Source organism: Akebia trifoliata, chromosome 1, assembly GCF_017979445.1.
Source record: "Akebia trifoliata isolate Shusen 1 chromosome 1, ASM1797944v1, whole genome shotgun sequence".
NCBI lineage: Eukaryota > Viridiplantae > Streptophyta > Magnoliopsida > Ranunculales > Lardizabalaceae > Akebia > Akebia trifoliata.
In genome coordinates, this window is record NC_141375.1 from 13,555,394 (window position 1) to 13,567,213 (window position 11,820).

At 38.3% G+C, this 11,820-nt stretch overlaps 1 protein-coding gene across 1 annotated transcript; it reads left to right on the plus strand.

Moving 5' to 3' along the window:
* The first annotated feature begins 10,787 nt into the window (after positions 1-10,787).
* On the plus strand, positions 10,788-11,642 carry LOC147410744 (tetraspanin-8-like). The gene has a single exon (XM_086439689.1). It carries the CDS (start codon positions 11,100-11,102, stop codon positions 11,625-11,627), a length of 528 nt encoding a protein of 175 aa, XP_086295815.1. The 5' UTR covers positions 10,788-11,099; the 3' UTR covers positions 11,628-11,642.
* The last annotated feature ends 178 nt before the right edge of the window (positions 11,643-11,820 follow it).

Sequence of the window (11,820 nt, forward strand, 5' to 3'; positions counted from 1 at the left end):
AGTGATTTTTATCGTGAAGCTTCTTTTTGGTTTGCAAGATGATGATTTCTATGTTTCTGGGGTCGTATTTTCCTAGCGTAGCGTGGTTTCTAAGTTTTGTCAGTTCGAGATACCTCATCCGGATTTCTGAAACATATCTGGTAACAAAATAAGCATTGGAATAGACATCCATCATGGAAACCTTTGCGATCGGGTCGACGAGTTGATTAATCAGGCGAATGCAAAAATGGGGTGTCTACAGATGCCCCTCTTTGGCAGAGGGTTGAAACAAACTAGATAACAAATCTATTTTGGTAGATAGTGCGATATCTAAATGCCAAAGCTAGTGATAGTTCATTTTGCAGCCTGATTTAGCAATTCGTCGGGGTGTTCGGATCCTTGAGGGTAAACTCTCCCCGAACTAAAAGAAAATATCAGGTCCTTGAGCGCGAGCTCTCACTGGCAGTGTCAAATCTTTGAATTTAAAAAATTCTCATTGACTGATATAACAACTGTGCAAGTATGTGATTTAAAATTTGAGATAAATTTGAGTAAAATATGAGTATAATTTGAGCATAATCTGAGCATAAACTGAGCATAATTCCGAGAAAACTTTCGACGAAAACTGAGCAAAATCCAAGATAACCCTTGGCGGCATCTGAGCAAAATCCAAGATAACCCTTGGCAGAAACTGAGCAAAATCCAAGGTAACCCTTGGCGGCAACTGAGCAAAATCCAAGATAACCCTTGGCAGAAACTGAGCAAAATCCAAGATAACCCTTGGCGGAAACTGAGCAAAATCCAAGGTAACCCTTGGCGGTAACTGAGCAAAATCCAAGATAACCCTTGCCGGTAACTGAGCAAAATCCAAGATAACCCTTGGCGGAAACTGAGCAAAATCCAAGTTAACCCTTGGCGGCAACTGGCGGAGCATAATCCGAGCAAACCCTCGGTGGCATCTGGCTGAGCAAAATTCGAGATAACCCTCGGCGGCAACTGGCTGAGCATAATCCGAGCAAACCCTCGGTGGCATCTGGCTGAGCATAATCCGAGCAAACCCTCGGCGGCAACTGGCTGAGCAAAATCCAAGATAACCCTCGGCGGCAACTGGCGGAGCATAATCCGAGCAAACCCTCGGTGGCATCTGGCTGAGCAAAATCCGAGCAAACCCTCGGCGGCAACTGGCTGAGCAAAATACAAGATAACCCTTGGCGACAACTGAGCAAAATCCGAGATAACCCTCGGCGGCAACTGGTTGAGCATAATCCAAGCAAACCCTCGGCGGCAACTGGCTGAGCAAAATCCAAGATAACCCTTGGCGGTAACTGGCTGAGCATAATCCGAGTAAACCCTCGGCGGCAACTGGCTGAGCAAAATCCAAGATAACCCTTGGCGGCAACTGAGCAAAATCCGAGATAACCCTCGGCGGCAACTGGCTGAGCATAATCCGAGCAAATCCTTGGCGGCAACTGGCTGAGCATAATCCGAGCAAACCCTCGGCGGCAACTGGCTGAGCATAATCCGAGCAAATCCTTGGCGGCAACTGGCTGAGCATAATCCGAGCAAACCCTCGGCGGCAACTGGCTGAGCAAAATCCAAGATAACCCTTGGCGGCAACTGAGCAAAATCCGAGATAACCCTCGGCGGCAACTGGCGGAGCATGATCCGAGCAAACCCTCGGTGGCATCTGGCTGAGCAAAATCCGAGCAAACCCTCGGCGGCAACTGGCTGAGCAAAATCCAAGATAACCCTTGGCGGCAACTGAGCAAAATCCGAGATAACCCTCGGCGGCAACTGGCTGAGCATAATCCGAGCAAACCCTGCGGGGCAACTGGCTGAGCAAAATCCAAGATAACCCTTGGCGGTAACTGGCTGACCATAATCCGAGCAAACCCTCGGCGACAACTGGCTGAGCAAAATCCAAGATAACCCTTGGCGGCAACTGAGCAAAATCCAAGATAACCCTTGGCGGCATCTGCGCAAAATCCAAGATAACCCTTGGCGGAAACTGAGCAAAATCCAAGATAACCCTTGGCGGAAACTGAGCAAAATCCAAGATAACCCTTGGCGGCATCTGAGCAAAATCCAAGATAACCCTTGGCGGCAACTGAGCAAAATCCAAGATAACCCTTGGCGGAAACTGAGCAAAGTCTAAGATAACCCTTGGCGGCATCTGAGCAAAATCCAAGATAACCCTTGGCGGCAACTGAGCAAAATCCAAGATAACCCTTGCGGCGGAAACTGACTGAGTAAAACTGAGAACAAAGAAATAAATCTGGGAGAGAAACGATTGAAAATGAGTCTGGAGAAGAGTGGTTGAATCTGGGAATGAAATAAATTTGGGACAGAATGGATGTCCTATCTCCTATGTGAGATTCAGAATGCATTTGTTTGAACTTCAAGGTTTTAAAAAAGTTTTGTAAATTTAAAATCTGAGTTTGAACCTCAAGAGTTTTTTGAAAAACTACTATCAAGAGGGTAACCTTAAGTTTGGAATTCTCATTTTAGGATTAACATTGCTCAAAAACAAAATGTCCTTAGTTTGACAATAAACATGACATTGAAAATAATTGAACACATCATAAAGAAGATGCCCCTGGTATAAGGAGGAAAAATTACATATCTAGATGAAAAAGAAAAATGCCCCTGGTATGAAGATTTGAAATATTTGATTACCACAAGCGCAATAAAGATTCAACTTTTAATTTTGATTAATTTTATTAAAGATTTTGAGTGAGGCTCAAGAGAACAAAATATTTCCTTTTGAGACTCATCATAGAATTCACCATTCTCTCCATTGGTTTACTTGGGGAAGTAAGAATTTTCATATCGATCGTAGACAAGATACTTGTGGCTTCTGAATCTATGCCTGGTTTAAGCTGAGTATTGAACTTGATTATTCGGATTTCTGACGTTTCGGCTCGAACTGCTCTCAGCTTGGGATTTTCTTCTATTTTTTTTTATTGCTCTAATTTTTGCCTAGATCGCCTTTCTAGGTTTTCAATCTATCGAGCTTGCTCTAACTTTTGCCTAGATCGCCTTTTCAGGTTTTCAATCTAGCGAGCTTTTTCTTTTTTTCTTGGCTCTGATTGTTGCCAAAGTTGTCCTTTCAGATTTTCAACTTTGCGAGCTTGCCTTAATTTTTGCCTAAGTCGCCCTTTTCGGGTTTTCAACTTAGCAGGCTTCATCATTTTTTTTTATCTTTTCTTTTCCTCTGACCTTCTAGAATCACTGTCTGATCATGTTCTACTACCCTCCTTGACTTTTTCACTCGGTACTTAGGAGGACTTTTATAGGTAGGCTTGGGACTAGGCATAAAATGAAAGGGATTTTGAGGCTCAAAAACCCAAATACCCCTTGTGTGGCATTCATTTAAACTTTTTCTTGAATTTTCTTCCCCATTTTGGATGATATATTTTTTTGCATTTTTTTTTAAAATTTTTTCTTCATCAGGGAATCTATTTTTTATTTTGATGTGGTCGGGCCTGAAGTAACTTCTCAGGTTGCCTACATACCCCAAATTTTTGGGATCAGACCAAAACGTAGTTCAGATTTTTCCCTCCCCTAGGTTAGGTGAACGGGCTGAGAAAGAAAAAGGCATAATTTTTTTTTTTTTTGAAAATACTGCAAAAGGGTTGAGAAAGGATATATTGAACTAGGTAATAGGAGAATTGATTCGGCCAAAGATGGCCTCCTTAAATGTAGTACCGCTTGATCTGGTCAAGGTTGGGGTTCTGGTAGTTCACTTCCATCATGATCTTGAAGTCTGACGACTTTTCCAGACAGTATTTCCTTAATGAATGAATTTCTCCAATTGGGTTCAGACTTTCTCTTATAGTCGAGGAGGAGTGTTCAATTTTCTTTGAAGTCTGATAGTTAAATCCTTGACTTGTAAATGATGAGCTTTGACCTTTTTGTCAAATGCACGGGTGACTCTTCTTAGATAAGCTTGCACATGGTACAGGACTTTAACTCGTTTTCTTCGATCAAGTTTAATTCTTCATGCTGCTGACGAACCCAATCTGTTTCTAACAAATGATTTTCCAACAAGACCCTGAGAGACGAAATTTCCATTTCAACTGGCAAGACTGCTTCCATGCCATACACTAAAGAGTAGGGAGTAGCTCCAGTAGAAGATCGAATTGAAGCTCGATATGTCCATAGCGTGAATGATAATTTTTCTGACCAATCTCAATGTGATTGACACAATTTTCCTGATGATAGTCTTGAGACTCTTACTAACTGCTTCAATCGTTCCATTGATCTGAGGACGGTAGGGGGATGATTTGTGCTTCCGGATCTTCAACTTTAAACATAGAGTAATGATTTATGCTTTGAAGTACGACCCATTATCAGATATCAGTTCAAAAGGTACCCCCATATCGACTGATAATATGTGATTTGAAACTCAAGATGTAGTAGTAAGGATAGTGCTGATACATTTTATAACATCTTCTTTAATTCCATCGATATAGACGAGTATCTATTTCGTGTTGAACAACACCCAAGCTTGTACCTAGCATACCCTCATATGATCACACGAACAAGTCTTTTGAAATTTCTGAGTAAATTCATTATCCCCTCGTGTTCCTTTAGGGATAAGATGGTTTCTATTTGAATCTCTTTAGGAATTATTTTTTGTTTCGAGGTCAAAGACCTTTCCTTTCTCGATTAAAGGTTGAGCCCGACTCTTATCTTCTTGTTCAGAAATGAAATCTATCAAATTATTAGTTAATTCGTTAATGCGCTCGAGGTATTCAAAAATTTCCTTTATCCGATCAATTTCAGATGGGACAACAGACACCTCTATAGACTCAATGAACTAACTTGACTCAATAGGAAAGAGTAGACTCAATCTAAGGAAGACATGACCTTGCTGGAAAAAGGGACTCGAGCTAACCCAAATGACTCTTGAAAACTCAAGATAAGTACTCATACGAGTTTGATTAGGACTGAGGACTGAGATATTGCTTATAACCGGTAGGATTGAAGCACTATGATCTTTAAAGAACAACTGGACAATGTTGAGAAATTTTGAGGTCATTTCTGACTGTTTGACTTGATATTGACGTTTACTCTAACTGACCCGATTTACAGCCCTAGCTAGACAATAGACGATTGAGCTTAGATACAATGATAACCCTTAAACCTCTTTGAAGGTGAATTTAACCAATTTCAGTGTCACCCCCTTGATAACATTTTAAATGAACCCTGAGATTTTATTGAATTTTGTGCACCAATCCATTAAAAAATTCATCCATTCAATGATTATTCAGAAGAAAAATAATTATGTTGCACTCTTGAAAAATATTGGAAAATAATGTTTTTATTTCACAAATCTGATTTTTTTTTTGCAACATTTTTTGGTAGTTTTCCAAGGTCCATAAAAACTTTTCATGCAAAAATAGATCTTTTGCAAATTATTTTTCCTTCTTTTTCTTTTCTTTTGGAAACCATTTTCTTCTGGAAATATTTTTTCTCTGGAAAATAGTTTTTAATTTGGAAAGTATCTTCTCTTGGAAAATATTTTTGGAAAACGTTTTTTCTTAGAAAACATTTTTTTTAGAGAATAATACTTTTTTGGAAAACACTTCTTTTGGAAAATATTTTTTTGGAAAATACTTTCCCTTTGTAAACTATTTTTCTTCTTTGAAAATTTGATTTCTATTTCGATTTAAATGGCCCGATCCATCAGGATTGTTGGATCGAGTTGGGCTGGGTCATTTGCAAGAGATGGATTTTTTATTGGTCGGTGCACCCATTTTGATTTTCAAAAATAACATTTTTTTATCCTTGAGGACAATCATACACTCTGATCTCATCATTCACATACATCCATTTCATCATTCACATGCATTCTGATCTCATCATTCACATACATTCATATCAATCACAAAGTCTCATAAATTCCATTCAATGAACAACCCGGGAACATCCAAGATAAGTTTGAGTCGTGACCTACTGGGAAGGTTTCTAGACTCTAAGCTTACTACGTGCAATGCATTTTTATCTAGCCACCCTTGCCCAAGCACACCTATATACCTTTCGATACGTGGGACTTGGTTTGATATACCGTGTAGGTGATAATCTAAAACCTCAATTCACTTCTCTGAAGTCAAAAACAGCCAGTTTGATCTCCAGTTGAGAGGTGGCGCACAATGCTGAGCAAGGGCCCACTTAAATACCTCTCGTCTAGAATAGACGTAGTCTATCCCCCTCGTACAGTAGGGTACAGCGGGGCAAGATCTTGCTTAGGCACCGGTTTTGACCAAGAAGTGCAATTGATATACTTAGACTATCTTTTTATACCTACGGGTACGAGTCAAGAGTTGTAGCTTTCATAAATGGTTTGGCATCCCACGAGGGGACCGACCACGTACTAGTACTACGTTGGCAATCGGGACATGTGACTGTGTGGCTTACAATAGGTCAAAGGCTCAGGTCGCTCCAGCCTGGGTGCATCAACATACTTCTCAGAATCACCTGATCAGATGGTATTGATGCCCCCAGTTTGATATACCCTAAGGTACGTGACTGGAGTTGTGGGTTTCATGAATGACGTCGCATCTCCGAAGAGACCGGGCCACGCACTAGTGCCACGTTGGCTAAATGGGACGTGTAAGTGAGTAAAACAGTAAACGTGCATGTGGTGTGCGCAAAACAGGGTGGGGTGTGCCTGGGACCTTTTTCAAACAAATGGGCCCATGGATCCAATCAAACCAATCATATATTTAATCAAAACCAAAATCCATTCAAATCATATGAATATTCAATTAAGATCACATTATTCCCAGCACATTAACATTACGATCAACATCAATCATGTATTTCAAGCAAGATCATGGTAAATTAATCAATAAATATGGCATATGATAATGATCAAACAAACATTGCAATAAGCATAATTTTTATAATTTTTAAGGTCCAATCAATGATCACTTTTGGGTAATCCAAAATAAATCGAGATTCCAATAGGTGTTACATTGATGATAGAATGACAATGGTTGAGATGAGCTCACTCTCAAGAACATTAATTGTGCCAACATTAGATAAATTCAGATTTTCTGTGAATTAGGAAAATACAATCTGAACTTGCATCGATGATATCTAAGGCTCCAGATAACGAAATCGAGTGAAATCAAGTTCTAAATTAATCTACTCGATGAGATCTACATTTTATTAATAGGTGTCCAGACTTAGTTCTCACCAGAATGTTCTGTAAAAACGTTTTAACGTTGCTGTCCAAACTTTCATTCAGAAATAATTCCAGATTTACAGATTGAACTTGCATCGATGATATCTAGGCTTCCGATAACGAAATTGAAAGTGAACTCAAGTTCTAAATTAACTCTTACGTTTTTTTTTTTTTCCCAGACTTAATTCTCACTAAAATGTTCTGTAAAAAAGTTTTACGTTGCTATCCCAACTTTCATTCAGAAATAATTTCAGATTTACAGATCGAACTTGCATCGATGATATCTAAGGCTTCCGATAACGAAATTGAGTGAACTCAAATTCTAAATTAATCTACTCGACGAGATCTATGTTTTATTAATAGGTTCCCAGACTTAATTCTTACTAAAATGTTCTATAAAAAAAGTTTTAACGTTGCTGTCCCAACTTTCATTCAGAAATAATTCCAGATTTACAGATTGAACTTGCATCGATGATATCTAAGGCTTCCGATAACGAAATTGAGTGAACTCAATTCTAAATTAATCTACTCGACGAGATCTATTTTATTAAAGGTTTCCAGACTTAATTCTCACTAAAATATTCTGTAAAAAAGTTTTAACGTTGCTGTCCCAACTTTCATTCAGAAATAATTCCAGATTTACAGATTGAACTTGCATCGATGATATCTAAGGCTTCCGATAACGAAATTGAGTGAACTCAGATTCTAAATTAATCTACTCGACGAGATCTATGTTTTATTAAAGGCTCCCAGACTTAATTCTCACTAGAATATTCTCTAAAGTATATTTTACTATTTCTGTCCAACCTTCATCATTCCATCATTTTCATAGGTCAATTTGAATATTTCATTATTTAGTGTCATCAAAAAGTGATCCTTAATTGGAGAAAAAAAAATGCAATACAAAAATCATCTACAATCAAGATAAAAAATAAATAAATAGAAAAAATAAATAAAATAAATCCAACTAAATAATAAAAAAAAAACTAGGTCATCTTGGCAATGCTCCCATACTTGGGGTTTTTCAAGTTTGATCCTCAATAGTCCCCAGTGGAGTTGCCACTGAAAGCGCCCTTGATCCGCGGGGTGCGCGGATCCGCTTTTGACCCTTGAGGTTTGGGAGTCGCCACCTAGTTATTACGATCTAGGAACCAATTTGACCCTACAATGGATAAAAAGAACTAATCTACTATAGAAATCTGAATCCGGGGATCATGTTACGGGGTTGGAAGGTGTTAGGCACCAACCCCGCCCGGCCAATGTCGGTCTCTACTTATCCCAATATAACTACCTCGAATTATAAAATCTAGATTAAAATAATAAAAAAAAAACCTTACCTTCGATCTGCAAAAGTACTATTCCCTCAGATCTGAAAAACAGTTCCTTGTACCGTACTCCTTGCTTCGTTTTGTCTCCGGATCTGATTTCTGATCTCCGAGGCAGGTGTCTCTCCTTCTTGGATCTGGATACTTTGAATTTGTGGTGGATTTTTGGGATGTTTTTGGGAGGTTTTTTGTATTTTTTAGGCTAAAATCGGAGTTGGGGTGTTTGGGAAGGAGTTGGGACTCCAAAATTAGGATTTTGGAGGGGTTGTGGAGGCTTCTTCACCTACTTTTTCTAAGGTTTTTTCTTTGATACGAAAATAGGGTGTGGAGGCTCCTATTTATAAAGTTTTTAGAAGCATTTAGGGTTTGATTAAGGTTTATTTTAGGGTTTCAATTAGGGTTTTGACTTAGTCTTTAGGGTTTTAGGGTTTTGACTTTAGTCTTATGAGATTGACTTGATTAGTTTTAGATTAGGGTTTGGATTTAGGGTTTTGACCTTAGTCTAATGAGATTGACTTGATTAATTTAGATTAGGGTTTTGATTTAGGGTTTTGACCTTAGTCTTATGAGATTGACTCGATTAGTACCTTGGCTTCAGTCTTGCTTGATTTACTTTTAATTTTTGGAGAACCCCTTCTCTTATCTTCTTTTATTTCTTTTTTTTTTTTGGACCCCCAAATGAAGGGGTCCTTAAAAAATTATCCCACGAACCCTCAACAATTTTACCCGAACGTCCGATTGATCAATTTTTAGGTTCAATTTAAATTAATTTCATTATGTTTTTACTTTAATTATTAATGTTTTACTTTAATTATTTAATGTTTTATTTATTTATTTCGAATTTTTTAATTATGAAAATTGTGAAATTACCATTTTGCCCTCGGGAGGATTTTTTACGTTTTAAGTCGTTTTTCAATGTTTCAGGATGTTTGGAATCAGTTTTTCGTAAGGAATTTAATGGAAATGTTGGTTTTTGTCATTTATGAAGTTTTTTGTATGAAATGATTGTGAACTTTATGAGGGGTATTTCGTAATTTTGACAAAATTTGTGAAAATTGCGAAGTGGTTTACTTGGTTTCGATTTGTTGTTTAATGTGTTTGAGTGGGTTTTCCTAAGCATAATGCAGGCTCTAGGGTTGTTTTGATGTTAGGGGTAATTTGGTAATTTTAGTGATTTTTATCGTGAAGCTTCTTTTTGGTTTGCAAGATGATGATTTCTATGTTTCTGGGGTCGTATTTTCCTAGCGTAGCGTGTGGTTTCTAAGTTTTGTCAGTTCGAGATACCTCATCCGGATTTCTGAAACATATCTGTAACAAATAAAGCATTGGAATAGACATCCATCATTGGGAACCTTTGCGATCGGGTCGACGAGTTGATTAATCAGGCGAATGCAAAAATGGGGTGTCTACACTTATATTTTTCTTTGTTGCTTTAACTTTTGCCTAGATTGCCTTTTCAGGTATTCAAAGTAGCGAGCATGCTCTAACTTTTGCCTAGATCGTCTTTTCAGATTTTTGATTTAGCGAGCTTTCTTTTCTTTTTTTCTTTACTCTGATTGTTGCCAAAGTCGTCCTTTCGGATTTTCAACCTTGCGAGCTTGCCTTAATTTTTGCCTAAGTTGCCCTTTTCGAGTTTCCAAACAAAAATTAATCAACCAAAAGAAACCCCATGATTGCAACCTATGGAAGGGGAAATCCTAGGGGAAGGTAGGGGGTTAAATAACACAGTAGAGTACTATTGAGAGGGGGGACTGGAGAGATCTAGAGTTAACTAGTATTTATTACTGTTTCTCTGTCTTTCTAACTTAAGCGTCTGAGTGTCTGTGGCAAGTACCAAGCCACCGCGAGGGGGGTGGTATTAGGAATGACTTCGGATTATTACGAGTCGAAACCATCAGAGTCATCCACCGGATTCCGACATCACACAACTTATATGGGATATCTACATTACATGTTGTCGGATTGTATTTTCCTACTTACATGTATATGAGATCTAATCCTTGTTTAAATTATTGTAATGTTTTGATTCGATTGATGTGAAGTTGATGTATTTAACTAACAATTGATTTCTGGTCAGGTTGAGCATCATCAACATTCAACTATTGAAATTAATAATTAGTGGAATATGAAAAGTATGTATTTTTAATGAAAAATCCTTTGTTTGGGTGGTCGGTCACATCTCATTGTTGGTGGACCAACTCACCAGCAACTTCGATATCACCAGACTCGAAAACCGATGTCTTCAAAATCAAATTCTCAGAACCATCTAATGGTCTGTTTACGGAATTGACTGAGTCCTTTGACCCAGTTTTGTGTCATACTAATAATTTTTCTATTAACAAATAAGCGCGCGCCGCGTAAATCATATATCGTCTGCGTAGACTTCAATTCTGATGCGTTACGAAAACTGATTTAGAAACTTCTCCGAAACCGCTCTCAAGTTCCAATAAAACTCTCCCCTGGTTCTTGATCTCTCTCTCTCTCTCGTTCTTGATCTCTCCATAGCTCCTCTCTCTCTCTCTCTCTCTCTCTCTCTCTCTCTCTCTCTCTCACATAGATTATAGATTATAGATTATTGATAGATCGATTGAGCGAAGAAGATGTTTCGTTTGAGTAACAACCTTGTAGGAATCCTAAACTTCGTGACCTTTCTCCTTTCGATTCCGATCTTAGGAGGAGGAATATGGTTAAGCACTCGAGCAAGCACAGATTGCGAGAAGTTTCTTGAGAAACCCATAATTGCTTTAGGAGTCTTTCTCATGGTTGTATCTCTTGCTGGTCTCATTGGTGCATGTTGCCGTGTTTCATGGCTTCTATGGGTCTATCTCCTAGTTATGTTTCTCCTTATACTTATTCTCTTCTGTTTCACTATCTTTGCGTTTGTTGTCACCAACAAAGGAGCAGGAGAAGCTGTGTCTCAGAGAGGCTATAAAGAGTATAAGTTGGGAGATTATTCAAATTGGTTGCAGAAAAGGGTTAATGGAAACAAGAATTGGAGAAAAATTAGTAGTTGTTTGAAGGATAGCAAGGTTTGTAAGAGTCTTGCTGACGATACCAATGAGGAGATGAACAAGTTTTATGCCAGGAACTTGTCGCCCATTCAGGTATATTTATTTATTTTTCTCTAAAGGATTTTCACCTTTCTTATAGTCAAAACTCAAAAGGGGTTTCTGGATTCTGATTTTTTATTTTTATTTATTTTATGTATGATTTTAGATCTGTTTCTACTTTCTTGAAAGGGGATCAGTTTCTAAAGTGGGATAGTTTTCTGGAAATCTCTTTCTCCCTGTGTTTTAGTTTTCAGATCTGGGATTTCATTCT